Source organism: Chanodichthys erythropterus, chromosome 23 (assembly GCF_024489055.1).
Source record: "Chanodichthys erythropterus isolate Z2021 chromosome 23, ASM2448905v1, whole genome shotgun sequence".
NCBI lineage: Eukaryota > Metazoa > Chordata > Actinopteri > Cypriniformes > Xenocyprididae > Chanodichthys > Chanodichthys erythropterus.
Window position 1 is genome coordinate 20,694,669 of NC_090243.1, and position 16,879 is coordinate 20,711,547.

A 16,879-nucleotide genomic window follows, 5' to 3' on the forward strand; every position below is an offset into this window, starting at 1 on the left:
ATATCTTATGCATAATAGGCCAATATGAACAGAAAAATGACTTTATTTAAACGTATTGTTGTTAAATACTGTAGACATCGATCCGATCAAAATCCATGTAAAAACAACTTATATTTAACGAAAGAAAATGACATGTATGGGTAGCGCAAATATGACCGTTAAGCCCCGCCCCTTACTTCCGTTCTGTGGCTGAGGTTCTGGAACTGCGGTTCTGAAACTGTGGTGCTGCGGGTCTGCAGCTGGATATGTCTCGTTATCTGTACGTGGGTTGTGCGTCGGCACAGCTCGTCAGCGGATGAATCTAATGCTTGCTGTCAGTCACTGCACCGGTGTGGATACTGAACTTCAGAATCACAGACTCTACATCTTGAAAGTATGACCAATATAAGAATTTTCACTGGAAAATATCATCTGAACAAGTAAGTAACGTGTCTGCCACTTTTGTTTTGACCAACTGAGGAAAAAAGTATCAGGCCTACAATAAATCACGCTGCCAATGATGATTAAATCTAACGATCGCTTAGCTCTGATCATGCCAAACCGTTCAAATTATTATTACTGTTATATTGTTCTCAAATTGTTATTGTTAACAACATCAGCACTGCGTGACTGTGTATTTAGTGTGTATTAGGGTTACCTGTAGGTTTCGATTTCTGTAGTCACTCCACAGTCCAAAGTCTTTTGCTTTTTGACTACGGGTGAATCTCCAGCTGTCACTGATGATTGTCATTTGGATCTTTCTGGATTACAATCCGCCATCAAAATTATTAGTTGAATTATTTCAGCTGCTGTGAGAAAAGGCTATAAATGATCCGCTACCGGCAGCTTCTTCACATGATATAACTCACTAACCTGGACGGGACTCCTTCCTCTGTTTACGGACGTGACGTAATGACGCAGAGAGGAACTGCTGCATGCTTGAATTTCCCGCGGAAATCCGCCATGTCGCTCTTATTATAAAACATTATTACAAGCTTAGATAATAGATAATTAGATAGTTTTGAGCACTGGCTGGTTATGTACTTGTTCAAAAGTTGATTTTGGATTATTTTTAACCAAAAAAGTTGCGGACTGCAGCTTTAAGTGATTAATTGAGTGATGATTGAGCATTATTGAAGACACCTGATGATAACAAGCAGAATCACCAAAGGAGAAAATCACAATTTTTAAGCCACCATCATCGAGGTCAGGGTTTGTTTTAGCTGAGCTCTTGACCCTTGACTTTTTAATATTAGATTTTGTTTGGGCAGTTTTAACTGCGTTAAAACCAACCAGACAAGCAAAGTTAAAAGATGATCAGGTGGTGTTGGTTATGTTTTCACATAATCATTATTTGATCTGAATCACTGAACTCATTTAGAGCCCAATCTCTGAGTTAGATTTACATTATTGATTACAGCAGCACTGTGATTATACAGTAGATAATCAGCTTTATCAATACAATCTAAAGGATTTCTCAAGAGTTGTTCTGATTAAATAAAATAAAAAAAAAATTCTTTTAGGCACACACAAACATCAAGAATCAGCCTGTGAATCTCAACAACGGTGACAAGCAACATATTCTGATCAACAGATCAACTCTTAACATTTGAAAACAAGCTCCAAAAAAGTAAAAAAAAAATATAATCATGAGAATAAAAGAATTTATTAAGAAAATTCAGCTCATAATTTATTCATACAGCAATGCATGATGGGAGCCATGGATGAATTTTGATTGGTGGCTCCCAGAATGCACTGCAACATTCTTTATTATTCTCACCACTGTTGAGATTCACGGGCTGATTCTTGATGTCTGTGTGTTTAAATAAAAGAGTTTTTTTTTTTTTTTTTTTTTAAATCAGAACAACTCTTGAGAAATCCTTTGGATTGTATTGATAAAGCTGATCTTGTGCTGTAGAGTCACAGTGCTTCTGTAATCAATAATGTCAATCTAACTCTAAATGAGTTCAGTGATTCAGATCAAATAATGATTTTGAGAAAACATAACCAACATCACCTGATCATAGTTTAACTTTGCTTGTCTGGCTGTTATAATTTAGTTAAAACTGCCCAAACACATTCTAATATTATAAAGTCAAGGGTCAAGAGCTCAACTAAAACAAACCCTGACCTCGATGATGGTAACTTAAAAATTGTGATTTTCTCCTTTGGTGATTCTGCTTGTTATCATCAGGTGTCTTCAATAATGCTCAATCATCACTCAATTAATCACTTATTTATCTCATTAACTTTAACACTGCTTCAGTGGGTGGAATAAAAATATGGCAGGATTTTTACTTTCTGACCCCTGGACTTTCCACCTCTGTGTATAGGTTCACTCTGAGGACACATAAAAAAAGTGGTGTGATTGTGCCTCTTGGTGGCACTATAGTTGTACAAAACGTGAAAATGCCATTAACTACAATGCAGTATTATGATACAAAATGCTATATTATAAACTCAGGATGTGCCATCGGCACCATGCTTTTGAAGGTACTCAAAAGGCTTTGAGACAGCGCCTCCTTGTGGTCAAATGTTATAATGAAATTTTAAAAAATGCTAATGGATTCAGATAAATGTGGCCTTTTTTAATGAGACTGATCTTAATTGATTCCGTGAGTCATGCTGAGAACATTAATGCCAATTTTGCCACAGTCAGCCAAAGTTCCTGTCAGTCATTTTGATTTTCTTTAAAAACATACTTTTTAAAACTACTCCTAGACCGCAGGTCCAATTTTCACCAAAATAGAATTGTATCATCTTCAGACCATGCTGGTAAAATGGATTTTGTGTTGATAGACGAAACCGTATTCATTTACCACAGCAACAAATTAGAGGCTTGATGCCAAAATGACTCTTGAGGCTGTATCTCTGCAATGCTTTCACATATTGACACCAAACTTTGCGAGTGTCATTGTCACCTCACTCTGACCATACCTCATTAATTTAATCACAGTTCCAACTATTGGTCAAAAGTGATAAACCAGTAAATCTTTATTATTGACTGTATTTGTGATTTTTCAGCTTTTTTGCCTAAAATGATCTTAAGAGGTATTTAACTGCTCACTGATGCAGTTGGTCTGATGCTCACAGCTGTGTTGGCTGGCTGGATGTGCCTTCTTTGTGCTTGGCCCCGTAATTGCTGCTTGCAACTATATTTATTATTATTATTATTAATAAATATAGCTATTATTATTATTATTATTATTATGAAGTTGATACAACTTATTTGTTTCTGTCTCACATCACAGAAGTTAGATAATTCCCAACACATTGCACAAATCTGCATTGTAAAAAGCATTATATAAATAAAGGTGACTTGACTTGAGGTGACTATATTGTTATTGTATGTATTTCAGGAAGCAGACATCATGGAAGGAAATAATGAAAATGACGGGGGAAAAGATAGACAAACAGAAAAGAAATTGTGAGTAAGTAGGTTCCTCAGTTTTGGTGGAATTTAAAAAATAAAGTTTGTTTAAACTTTAAAGATTTGACTGACCAGAAGAGGGCAGCAGAGACTGACATTTCACACAAAGTCAAACTATTGTTAATGATATTCATGATCTTTCAAAATCTTTAAAATAACCTGGACTAAATGATTTTGATGAAGAACTTTTGAGAATTGAACTGGCTCATTCCTGAATCTTTTCAACTCTGTAACTTGGAAAAACTGAATTAAGTTTGTATTGTAATTTAAAGAAGTCATTATAGTGTAAATCAAATCTGTTTTTTTTTTTCAGCTTCATTAACTAGGCTATTTAATGCACATGTAATGCATGTATTTAATGACAATAAAATAAACTGGATGTTCATCAAGAGTTATAGTGAGTCTCAGTGAAGTATACAGTTATCTTATATGAGGACACCAACCTGAAGAACCACTAAAACAAAATTAATCCATTGATAATACTGACCCTTACTTTGTGCTGTTGTTTCCCACCAAAATATGATGCCACTTCCTGCAGGATGCAGTCATTGTGAAAGGGATTGAAGGATGCAAAGTGAATTAATTACCAGTTAAAATGCTATTTCCAAGAAAACATGTTTTAAATTTTGACTTGAGAAAGAAAAAAGTGCAGATTTAAATGGCCATATTATATTTTAGAAGTTTGTGCAGATAAAAATTAACATCAACTCAAAATGAGAAATTATTTAGCCCTGTGTTCAGTTTATGTAATATTATCTTCATTGAAAACTGAGTTTGATTATGTATCCTATACATTCAGGAAATATCATTACATGATGGAAATATAATGTAGCCTATGGTTAAAACAATCCAACACCAGTGGCACGTAATGTTCACGTAATGTCAAGGTAAAATTAGTTCTGCACTTATTTTCAAATCTGAAAATTGTAAAACGCATGATGTCTGTGTTTAATCTGGCGTCTCAATCATTGACAACTGCAGCCATCCAATCACATTCCCACATATAGAACCGTTGAGTCCCGCTGAGCCAATGATTGTGCGATTAACACCGACACGTCCCGCCTCTCAGGGCGGGCTCAACCAATCCAGCGCACTCATTCTTGCATAATTAACGCAGGCTTGCAGTGGGCAGTGACGCAGAGTCTGAGACTTTCCTCGTAATTTATCAAAAATATCGCTTTATTCGCCGGGACGGAGAAATTACTTTATTCCCATTCAAGCTTCTCAACTCTGTAACGCAGTGCCGGATCAAATCCATGTGATTTCGTTTGTTCCAGACAGGACAAGCCCTCTTACATGTGGATATTGATGTGGTAGGGAATAAATAAAGATGCCGCAGCCGAAATCGCGCAAGATCGCCGTCCTGGGCTACAGATCCGTCGGTAAGTGTCTCGCGCGGCCCGCGTGCACTGCGTAGCGTCTTCTTTGTGTTTTGTGTATCGTTTTACATCATCTTTTGATATTTCCCCGCATGCATGAGATTCGTGCGTGCTCTCGTGAGCTGAATGTCACCCCATGCGCGTGCTGCATCCGCATGCATTGAAGCACGAGCTGAAGAAAGCATGCTTTGTGACATATAACAGAAGATAACACACCCTACACCCTCGTGCATCTAATCCCAAACTTAATTCGCATTGTCTTCATGATTAACGCAGTGTGAATGCTGTTCTGCAGATGCATGCAGGCCTCAGTTCGATGTCAAAGTGCTTCTACTGCATTATTATAGTTCATGCATTTTCATTCTTCATATCCTGAATACATATATCAACACCTTACAGAGGCCTGTATTCATTTATAGTAGCTTCATGCCAAAGAACACAAATATATCTCTCAGATCTCATTTGAATTGATGTTAAGATTAAAAATGAGATGTTTTGCAGCATCCGATCTGAATTGAATGTGAACTCTTTATTGTTGAATCGAATTGTAAGTAATTATATGAGTTCAGAAGACTTATTTTGTCCATTTTAGAGCTTGACATTGATGATGATGTACTGATGCTCATGGATCTGTGCTGTGGCTCTGAGCAGATTTATTCTCTCTGCAGTAAAGCGTTTACACAGAACACGTGTGTGCTGATGTGTGCGATGATTCCTCGCAGATCACAGTTGAGAGAACATGCGAACATCACATCAGGACACACTCGAGTTGACTCCAGCCTTTGGGAACAGTTCCTGTCATACAGTCATGCTGGTTTCATGCTACCAAATCTTAGCATGAATTCTTTGTATTCACTGCACTCAGTTTCAACTCGTTTTTCCAAATCATTTTACTAATATATAAATTAGTGACTTGACAAAAAGTTGAGGCTGAAATTAAAACTTGGTAATAAAATTTGGGTGTTTGAAATCTTAATGCTGTTCAGGATGTAATTTTGTCAGGTAATAAATTAAATCAGTTTTTGTAAAGTTACCCATAATTCAACTGAAACAAATTAACATTTTTGTTTGGAGAAGCACTAATTGAACTGTTTTGTTTTTCCTGGCTGAATATTTTTGGTTGCCAGAATTTTGGTGCTCCATCCACTCATCCTTCAATCCATCCAACTATACATCCATCCATCTGTCCACTTATCCATCCACTCATCCATCCAACCAACCATCAATTCATCCACCATCCATCCATCCATCCATCTATCCAGCATCCATCCATCCAACCATCAATTCATCCACCATCTATCCTCCCATCTATCCATCCATCCATCCTTCCACTCATCATCTGCCCATCAATTCATCCACCATCTATCCACCATCCATTCATCCAGCCATTTATCCATCCGTCCACTCATCCATCCACCATCTATCCACCCATCCATTCACCCATCCATTCATCCATACATCAATTCATCCACATAAATCCACACATTATCCACCCATCTATCCATCCATTTATTATCAATCTATCCAGCCATCTGTACATCCACTTATCCATCCACCCATCCGTTCTTCCAGCCATCCATCCATCCGTCCACTCATCCATCCACCACCTATCCACCCATCCATCCATCCATCCCTCCACTCATCATCCACCCATCAATTCATCCACCATCTATCCACCATCCATTCATCCAGCCATCCATCCATCCATCCATCCATCCACTCATTCATCCACCATCTATCCATCCATTTATTATCAATCTATCCAGCCATCCATCCATCCGTCCACTCATCCATCCACCATCTATCCACCCATCCATTCATCCATACATCAATTCATCCACATAAATTCACACATTATCCACTCATTTATCCATCCATTTATTATCAATCTATCCAGCCATCTGTACATCCAGTTATCCATCCACCCATCCGTTCATCCGTTCTTCCAGCCATCCATCCATCCACTCATCCACCCACCCACCCATCATCTACCCACCCATTATCCACTCATACATCATCCACTCATCCATCCATCAATTCATCCATCCACCCACCCATTATCCACCCATCCATTCATTCATCCATCAATCTATTATCCATCCATCCACCCACCCATCCATCCATCCATCCGTCCATCCATCCGTCAACTCATCCATCCTCCCATTATTCATTTATCCATTCATCCATCCATCTGTACACTCATCCATCCACCCATTATCCACCCATTCATCCACCCATTATTCATTTTCCCATTCATCCATCCATCTGTCCACCCACCCATTGTCCATTTACCAACCTATTTATCAATCCATCCATCTCCACAACTTCTGACAACTTCACAATGTCTTATTATGTAGCTCTTAATTGGACTTGTATTGGAAATGTTTCATGAAAGCATGCAGGACGAATAAATGTATGTTTCGTGTCTGATGATGTAATGAAGCCGTCAGCTCTCATCAGGATAATGTCTGGCCTCAGTATGGCAGATGCATGTGAACTTTAGATTACATGACGTATATTTTGACCTCCAGTTTTAATTCGATTCAGCCGTCAGTTCTGCGTTCGTCAGTTCTGGTTTTCAGCTCTCTATATGGCAATGCCGTAACCTTCACTAGTCAATGCTAATGAAAACCTTCAAGTTTAATTCTAAAGATGCTCTCAAGTCTGTGCAGTTTGATTAAACCATCCATAAGCTCTCTATTTTGTGATTTCCAAAAGCAATTGAATTTCTCTTTGAGTAGAAAGCCTTTAATTCTGTCTCATGTAGGAATTGTACAGTATTCCTGCTCCCATTACAGATATCAGTGCTCCGCGTCGGAGGCCTGATTGTGGAGGATCTCTGCGTGTCCACTTCACTGGTCACTGACTAAACGCCGTCCGCCCACATCTGGGCTTTGTTTGCGGGGTCACAAGCCGGCCAATCGGAACTATATGTTCCTGATGCGTTTGCTCCTGTTTCAGTGTCTATTTATAGAGCTGATGAGGAAGGATGCTTGAAATCCGATGCGCTTCCATTAAAATGGAGGGATTCAGGGCTGCTGCTCTCTAATGGATTTAACATGGAGAAATGCTTGAAATGAACAACTGAAAAGTGACAGATTGAATAGATGTTTCAAGATAGCCTTTTATAGTCTATTTGTTTAAAAGTTAATTCATATTCCTGGTCTTACTGTGAATAATTCAGATGTGATGTTATTATAATGACAATAAATGTTTTTGTTGATGTCATCCATCGCTTAAGGATGACATAGGGATAAATCTCGAAGGACTTATTTTGTTAGATGGCATTTTCATTTTTGGGTGAAGTAAATTTAATTATTTTAAATTATTATTAACACATTAAATATTTTGAATTATTCACATGTGTTAACATTGACAGACCTAATTTAAATACATCAATTCACTCGTAAATATATTGATAAAAGTCATAACTCCTTATATGGTGGCTGTAGCCCCGCCTTACTTTTTAAAGAGCCAATCACCTTAATCATCAGTTTGTTACTTTAGAATGTTAGAGGCGGTTATTTTGTATCATGTGAGCTGAAGACACACAGTTGCTACAATTGTTACATTTTTATTTCTGATATGGAATCTTATCTAACTGTAACATTGACAAACTTGTTACATTTTTGGAGGCTTTGCCTTTGGTATTTCCCCATTAGCCGACTTGTATAAAAGACTTTAGGAACACCCGCTTTTTAAAATTCAGTTTATTCCTGATGGATACATTTTTTTTTTCTTTTCATTGAAGATTCTCCTGTTGCATCTCTAGTCAGAACATGTTTGGGCGTTCCGTGTGAATGATCAAACACGCTTCTGTCCTTCAAAGAGCTGCACTTCCATTCCGGAATGTCCCGATGTTCCTGTGGGCTTTTCCCTGTGAATGAGAGCTCGCATTAACAAATGCTGGATGCAGAGAGGAACTCGGCGTTGTTATAGCAACAGGCTGCAGGGCAAATCTGCCCACACACTCATTCTGTGTGTGTGTGTGTGAATGTCCTGCGTTACTACCACTATGGCAGTTTCATCACAAACGCTCTTTTGAATGGGAGTGTGTTTAATCACAGAGACAATCACATGATAGCGTCACATTTCACCCCAAAATCATAAGAATAAATAATATTTTGCATATAGAAACAGAAGCTTGACATTTTCTTGATCTACGGTATTAGGATATGTGTTTTATTGGCATTATGATAATGATTTCTGCATGTTTGTGTAAATCTAACATGCATTTTACTATAAATGTGTCCTGTGAGCTGGTCATGCATTACATAACTGAAGAAAACTATGCTGTATATGTATGTCAATGCATGTTACTAATGTGAAGTTCATGTTAATTCTCTCGTGATCTGAAGTTTCAGAACTTCAGATCATTTTTCACACTTTCTGACTTTGTGTTTCTGTGTTTCAGGGAAATCTTCCTTGACAATACAGTTTGTGGAAGGCCAGTTTGTCGACTCCTACGACCCCACTATTGAAAACAGTAAGTCAATCAAATCACAAACGAATGCATAATAATAATAATAATGTAGGGTTGGGAATTGAAATTCAATCTGTGAAGTGATGAATGACCATAGATGATGGTATATACTGTATATAAAACACACACATGGTGGTTGATTTGGACTAAAACTATGATTTACCGTTTATGACTTGTTGCATCTGGTCTAGATTGGAGATGGTGTTTGTCTGTGAGTTTGTTAGTAAACTGAATATAATGACCGTATGTTGACCTCCTGACCTGTGTGTGTGTGTGTGTGTGTGTGTGTAAGTAAGTAAGTAAACACTGTTTTTCTTCATTCTCCTCATCTGGCTATATGACAGAGCTGTTGGCAGGAAGATGTAAACTCTGGAGGAACGCCATGTGTATGTGTGTCATGTTTTGTTGTGCGGTATAGATGCAGATGCATGTGACTCCAGCAGCATCAGCGTTTTTGCTGCTGATCGCAGACGCAGTGGAGATGGAGTCAGCACAGACCAGCGTGAGCTGCTTCTGCTCTCGGTCACCGTGACTTTGAAGAGCCGCTTTAAGTAGACCAGATGTCGTCTTATTAGATTATGATGAGATATTTTTAAAGGGGCGGATCATAACGCAGGTGTGGAACAGTAGTTTGAGTGGACTTGCGGAGGCGGGGCTTGAGTTGTATGGGTGTGGCTTTCACAGAGATGACTCCGCCCCCACATTATTATTTGCTTATGTTTATAAGGGTCTGTAACACAAATTTAAAAGTGTTTTACACTTAAATTTTTAAAGATATTAATATTTGTATGCTATTTCAACATTGATAATAATCATAAATGTTTCTTGAGCAGCAAATCATCATATTAGAATGATTTCTGAAGCATCATGTGACACTGAAGACTGGAGTAATGATGCTGAAAATTCAGCTTTTGATCACAGAAATAAATTAGAGTTTACTATATATTCACATAGAAAACAGATATTTTAAATTGTAAAATTATTTTATATTTTTACAGCATCTTTGAGTAAATAAATGCAACACTTTTTTCAAAACATTTAAAAAATCTTACCAACTTTTTACCGGTAGTTTATGTATGTTTCTAAGGTTTGTGTGTGATTAATGTTGGAGTATTGATTGTGTCTGCTGATGTCTGCAAACTCTCATCTGGTGTTTTATTTCTCTCCGCAGCGTTTACGAAAATGATCACAGTGAACGGTCAGGAGTATCACCTGCAGCTAGTCGACACAGCTGGACAGGTGAGAGCGGCTTCACTCACACACGACTAACTAAACCAGTCCAGTTCAGTACAACAGTACCAGAAAAACATAAATGAAAATTAAAAATGTTGCCTTGGCAATTAATAAAATATGTTTCGTTTGAAGTACTACAATAAAGCTAAATAGAACTATGCTAAATTACTAATATTATTTAAACAAATTAAAATGAAAATTGAAAATATAAAAATAAAAGCCTATTCAAAATATAAATAAATACTATAATAGTATATAAATATACACTTCAACATCATGTCATGAATCATCATTTATTTTTTTTAATGCATCATCTCTGAAGTGTGTTTTGATTTTCCCTCCTTTAGGACGAATACTCAATTTTCCCTCAGACCTACTCCATAGACATCAACGGTTACATTCTGGTGTATTCAGTCACATCAAATAAAAGGTAGGAATGCAGATGGTTTTAATCTCCACTGAGATGAACATTTATTTAACCTTTATTTTTATTTTACCAAAACTTCCCCAAATTCCTAGGTTGTCTATGAAAGCCTGTAGAGACTGATTTTTTCCGGGAAAATCAAAAGGATGTGATATTTACACTCGCTCCCAAGAGGCTGTCTTCTGTTCAATGACATGAAATGAATTCTTATAATGTTCAGGATAATGCTGAAAGAGTCATTCTGTACTGTAATGCCAATATTTTCGTCTTCATCTTCATTTCCAGATGTTTGATGATGTCTTAAATTATAATGTCAGCACCCTTTAACCAGTTATAAAATACAACCATCCAGATTTAACACTATTAGTAGTGCTGCATGATTAGTCTGAAGAAAAAACAATATCAGTTTGCAAAGTCTACAATTCAATTAAATAAATATATGCGCTGAGTGAAGAGAAGTTTATAGGCTCCTGTGATTTTCCGTCAAAATAAAAGTCTGATGGTTTAATGTTTGAAATTGAAATTAAGGCAGCCAAAAATATTTGTATTTTAATTTTACAGTTGTGAAATTATTTTATTTTACTTTTATTAAATGCTTTTTGTACAGTGAAATATTGCAATAGTAATATTTCTTACTTTCATATTATTTAGTATTATTTTTTGCCCATATTGATTTATAATCAGATTTTTTGGGCCAGTTGTTTAGCCCTACAAATAAGCATTGCAATTTATATCAGCAAAACTGCAATTATATATTTTTTCCCCGATTGAAGCAGTGCTGACGGTCTTTGCTTTTTTTTTTTTTGAAATCTGAATATGATAATGAATGTGCTTCCATTCGTCCTTCATTATAAAGCATCTAAATCGAGCCGTCTGGACTGGTGGTGTAAAGCCCAAGGGCATGATGTGACTCTAATAACTTTGTCAAGAGTCGTTCCATGACTTTATGAATGTTTTATGGATAATGTTTCAGGAGGATGATGGGGTTTATGCCACAATCTCGTTTGAGCTCATGATCAGGTGTTTAATTGCTGGATGAATGATGCAATAAACCACTAGATATTTTAATGATTTTCTTCAGTGATTAATCACTTCTGCCTGCATTATTCTCATTATTAAATCCTCTGCTATAATTCCCAATTCTGATCCATATCTCCCTCTTCTCTGCAGTTTTGAAGTAGTAAAAGTTATCCATGAAAAATTGTTGGATATGGTGGGGAAAGTACAGTAAGTATGTTTTATTTTATTTATTTATTAATTCAGCATTTGCAAAGTTCAGTTAATTACTGAGACTGGAGTTGATAATTAAGGCTTGTGGTATATTAATGAATCATTTTACTACCATAATGTGATGAATTTCTGAGTATGAATGCTGGGATGAATCATTTATAATAAACCCAGGGCGACGTATTAAGAATATTTAGGTCAGTTTTGACTAATTATCAGCAGAATAAATGACGTTTGCATGTGTTAAACTGTCAGTTAATGTCTGTATGTGTCTCAAATGTTCAACATTAATGTCCTTTTTTCTAGAGTACCCATAATGCTGGTGGGCAATAAGAAAGACCTTCACATGGAACGGTACGTCACCTCAGGCTATTTTTGCATTAAGAGCATTTGATTAATGAAAGCATGTGATATTCTGTTCCTGATACGTCACGTGATGAGGATGATGATGATGTATTCATAGATGTGCTTCATCTCTTTCACATGCTCCTGCAGTTCAGACGCAGAGGCTGTGACCTAAATTAAAAGGCAAATTAATCTTTCTGCAAAAAACTATAATTGAGTTATATTGAGCTTTTCCACAAATATGATCTCTTGTGAACAGCATTTCAGACAATAGGTGACTGGGAATAAAGAGGAAATGGTTCTCAGGATGTGATGTAATCCGTGTAAATTCCCCTAGGCGAGGCGGTGGAATAAACCCGCTGTCAACATCCTTTACTAGAGTTTCCTTCATAGCGTGAGCGTAATCTGAGCCTCAGGGAGGATGATGGGTCGGTTCTTCCTGCAGTGAAGCCCAATGCTACACAAACACGAGAGGAAGGCAAATAAAACGCATTGACGCAGAGGCTGATGATGCAGCTTCCGTGTGTATCTGGTGTTTCGTGTGTGTGATCTGCAGTGCATCGATCCTCTGAGCTTTCTGTCTCCGTCAGGGATCCGGTTTAACTCGTACTGTTCCGTCATTCATTTGTTCAACTCCTTTTTTTATCTCAGAGAGGTTTCTCTTCTTGTAAATAAATGAAATGAGTGTAGATTTGTGTGCGCTTTAATGTATAACCTGTATTTGAAGCTGTACATGTGTGTCTCTCGCAGTGTCATCAGTTGTGAAGAAGGCAAGGCTTTGGCAGAATCGTGGAACGCAGCGTTCATGGAGTCCTCAGCCAAAGAGAATCAGGTAATGATGCGTTTCCTGCCTGACATCCTTCCTCTGACTCTAGTGTTTTCTGAGGAAGCGCTGCATCTGCAGAAGACTTCAGTGTTACTCTCAGAAGACGATCATTGATCTGCACACACTCTCTGACAGTCAATGACGTTTGATCCAGCAGTCTGCATACACTCAGTATTTGTATACAACATCTCTGAATCGACTTCCCGTCTCTGCTGACATCATCAATCCCTCTTGTTGTTCAATCTCCTGTCTTTGTCAGATCTCAGGATGCTCTTCTAGTAGTTTTCTACCTGAAAAAAAAAACTAAAAATTAGTGCACTCAGGGCGTGTCCAAATCCACTTTTGCTATTTTAACGACTGAAAAGCGGTCCGTGCGCCGGGGCGCATTTTTGAAATGGGTTGTCCCTATTCTCTTAATGAGTAATGGGCGTAACGTTCAATAAACCAATCAGAGTGTCATCTCCCATTCCCTTTAAGAGCGAGATGCGCTCGCGCCATGGCGGATTGCTATTTACATGCCGGAATTTGTTGGTGGAAAAGCTGAACGCTTTTCAAGCGAAGAAACCGGTCTGCTCGTGCGCGAAGTTAAAGCGGGCTTGCAAATGCAGGCTTTCACATAGCTCCGCGCGATCAGTCAGTTAATATGTGTGTGTATTGGCACGATTGTTCAATTAATTAGCCAGTTTCGTTCATCATTATAAGTAGTAATAGGCTCAATTGAAAATAGGTAGCCTAATTCTAATACACACAATGACTATTCATCATTACATTTTTATATTTATGTAGCCTACACAATAATATTATAATATGAAGTCAACGCGCACTGTGGACGCGCCCAGAGGTGCAGTTTCTACCAACGCGCTCTAACAAAAAAATATTGCGCCATTGACTTTAGAGAAGGTTTGAGTTGGTCTATGGCGCAGTCTATTTTCAGCTCCTTAAAATAGCAATGCGCCTGAACACACCTCTTTTTTAGACCAGCACGCCCATGGGCGCACTAACTGCCGCAAATGCATTTACTAATTTAAGGACGTGGTGCTGAATGGGAAAACGCGAACGGCGCCGGACGCAAACTAGCAAACACACTTGTGCTGTGCCTTGCGTCGCATTGCGCCGGGTGTATTATAGGGCCTGTGTATTATGAATCATTTACTTATGGTTTGTGAAGCAGCCGCTGTCGGATCCAATACAGTCGGCTGCTTCATCTTTCAACAAAATTTTCTTTGCAAATTCTCCATTACACTGTGCCTCGTTTACAAAACAATCTGCAGTCAAATGCTCCGAACAAACATATAATTCTCCGACGCGATCTGGAATAGCATTAAAATAAACCATCCACTGTTTCCGACACTGGGATCCTTCTGAGGTCTGTACAGAGACGCAAACAAGCTGTTTAAAATGGATGCATCAAAGCAAGCGTTTCTTTATTCTATTTACTCTTCCATTTGTCCTGTTGTCGGCAGATGTCAGAAACTGAACGCACATCTGTATACTGCATCAGTGTAGACAGCGTCAGTGATTATAATGACTTTGGTTTGATTTTGATGCGACACTCACATCCAGTGTAGGCAAACGTCAGCTGTTAAGCGACTGAATGCCAGTGGGCGGGGCTTATGATGCAACTATGTATAACTATTGGTCGATATCATATGCAAATATATTTGCCCAGTGACATCACAGATCCTGCATTATCAAAACGAGCTGTTTTTGGAGCTTGATTAAATGCTTTGTTTATAATGAGGAGGATGTTTTAATGGTACAGATAGCTCTTATATGTCAAAAGATCAAGGCAAATTTGATTTCTCATAAATTTAATTTTCACAGTGAACAGATTCATGCTAATTCTAAGCAATTTTAATAAATGCATTTCGAAATGCGATTATTTAAATCAAATCAAATAGATGCAAATTGTAGAGTGCAGAAATCTGACCTGTGTCATTTATGGATGACTGATATGCATTTACATTACATTTATTAGTTTGTTTGTTTTTATGCAATTAAAATACATAAACCTTAAATGTAAGCCTAAATATTTTGAGTGCACTCACATCCGTCAGAAGTGTAGTGAGACAAGACGAGATGTTAATTGAATATCACAGTTCCTGTTTTCATCCCAGAGTTCAGATCCCTGTTGGTTTTCCCTTCAGTTTCTCACGGAGCTGACTGTCATGGTCCATGATGGACATCTCGCGTCTCACAGGAGAATCAGTGTTATTTTAGAGGTGTTAATGCAGAACTGCAGCTGATTTCATCAATTATGTGACTTAATAATCAATCAGTTTATAATGCTCAGTCATTTCTCATCTAAAATACAAAATCAGTTCTTAGCTTATTTTTTAGTGGTAAAATCATGAATTCTTTCTAGTTACGTTTATGTTATCATGCATGTGAATGAATCAAACTGTGTGTGTGTTTGCAGACGGCGGTGGAGGTGTTTAAGAGGATAATCCTGGAGGCAGAGAAGATGGATGGTGGTGCTCCACAGGGCCGGACGCCCTGCTCTATGATGTAGATAACCCCGCCCTCCTCCCAGCCTGACCCCGCCCCCTCTCCCACAGTCTGCCCCGCCCACCGGAGAACCAGCACAAACTTTTCTAGCAAGCATGTTTGTTTCTGGCTGGTGTTTGGGGTTCACTGAGCAGCTGTGCTTTTGTGTTTTGGTCTAGTTTACGGTTAAGACTCGGTTAGCTGTAGGATTAACTGATTTGAACAGGGTTAAGGACACTTAATATGAAATGTTTGCTAGAAAAGTCTGTTTACAGAGCCCTCCTGCCCCGGCCCGCACCACAGCACTGGACACTGGGATATCCCTCTACTTGAAGTGGCTAACTGCCTGTTTTCCTGCATAGACATTTTCTTTTAAACCTTTTTTATACTTCATTTTATTTTAGTTTTTTAGTTGTAATTTTTTCTTTTATTTATTCAGAATCTTTTTGTGACATACATGAATAACACACACTCCCTCTGCTTCATGTCCGTTTTGCGTCTTCAGCCTTATGTCTCCATTCAGCTCTTCTCTACCTCTCATCTTCCTCTCTGTCCCAAACCCTCTGGAATTTGTATATCGTGTTTCTTAAACGGTAAATATGGCCAATAAAGTTGGCAGCATTCATTCAGTAGTGAATGTTGTTGGACTTTTTTTGATTGTAATCATTAAACGCAGCATTTTGTTTCACTATCACTGGAGTCGCTTGCTGTGATTTACACCACAACACAAATGAGTATGCAGTTTCAAATGAGTATTTTTATTTTCTTAATCATGAATATTTTATTACACAGACTTTTTAGATGAACTAAAAATTGTATAGATTAACAGTGCAACAAATATATATTTAAAATTTGTATTTTTTACAGTTTAAATAATCTGTTTTACATTACAGTAGGCCTAATGGAAATTTGGTGAGGTAGAATGTTTGTTGTGGGGAAAAAATATGATGCAAAAAAAGAAAAATGTGTGTGTATATATATATATATATATATATATATATATATATATATATATATATATATATATATATATATATATAATATAAAATGCATTCTCTTATTCATT

At 37.6% G+C, this 16,879-nt stretch overlaps 1 protein-coding gene across 2 annotated transcripts; it reads left to right on the top strand.

The window, feature by feature from the left end:
- Positions 1-296: 296 nt before the first annotated feature.
- Positions 297-16,710, top strand: rheb (Ras homolog, mTORC1 binding). 2 transcript variants are annotated; one of them, XM_067378563.1, is made up of 9 exons: positions 297-419; positions 3,339-3,406; positions 9,203-9,274; positions 10,443-10,510; positions 10,852-10,934; positions 12,099-12,155; positions 12,462-12,509; positions 13,251-13,332; positions 15,746-16,710. In XM_067378563.1, the coding sequence occupies exons 1-9, from the start codon at positions 376-378 to the stop codon at positions 15,836-15,838; spliced, it is 615 nt and encodes a 204-aa protein (XP_067234664.1). In that variant the 5' UTR covers positions 297-375; the 3' UTR covers positions 15,839-16,710. The 2 variants fall into 2 exon arrangements, with proteins under 2 accessions (XP_067234664.1, XP_067234665.1); XM_067378564.1 differs by lacking the exons at positions 297-419; positions 3,339-3,406 and adding an exon at positions 4,534-4,791 and having other exon boundaries at positions 15,746-16,693.
- The last annotated feature ends 169 nt before the right edge of the window (positions 16,711-16,879 follow it).

Coding starts and splice junctions, on each gene's coding strand:
- rheb (XM_067378563.1), top strand. CDS start 376: ATGACCAATATAAGAATTTTCACTGGAAAATATCATCTGAACAA. Junction 9,275..10,442: donor CGACCCCACTATTGAAAACA/GTAAGTCAATCA, acceptor TTCTCTCCGCAG/CGTTTACGAAAATGATCACA. Junction 10,511..10,851: donor TAGTCGACACAGCTGGACAG/GTGAGAGCGGCT, acceptor TCCCTCCTTTAG/GACGAATACTCAATTTTCCC.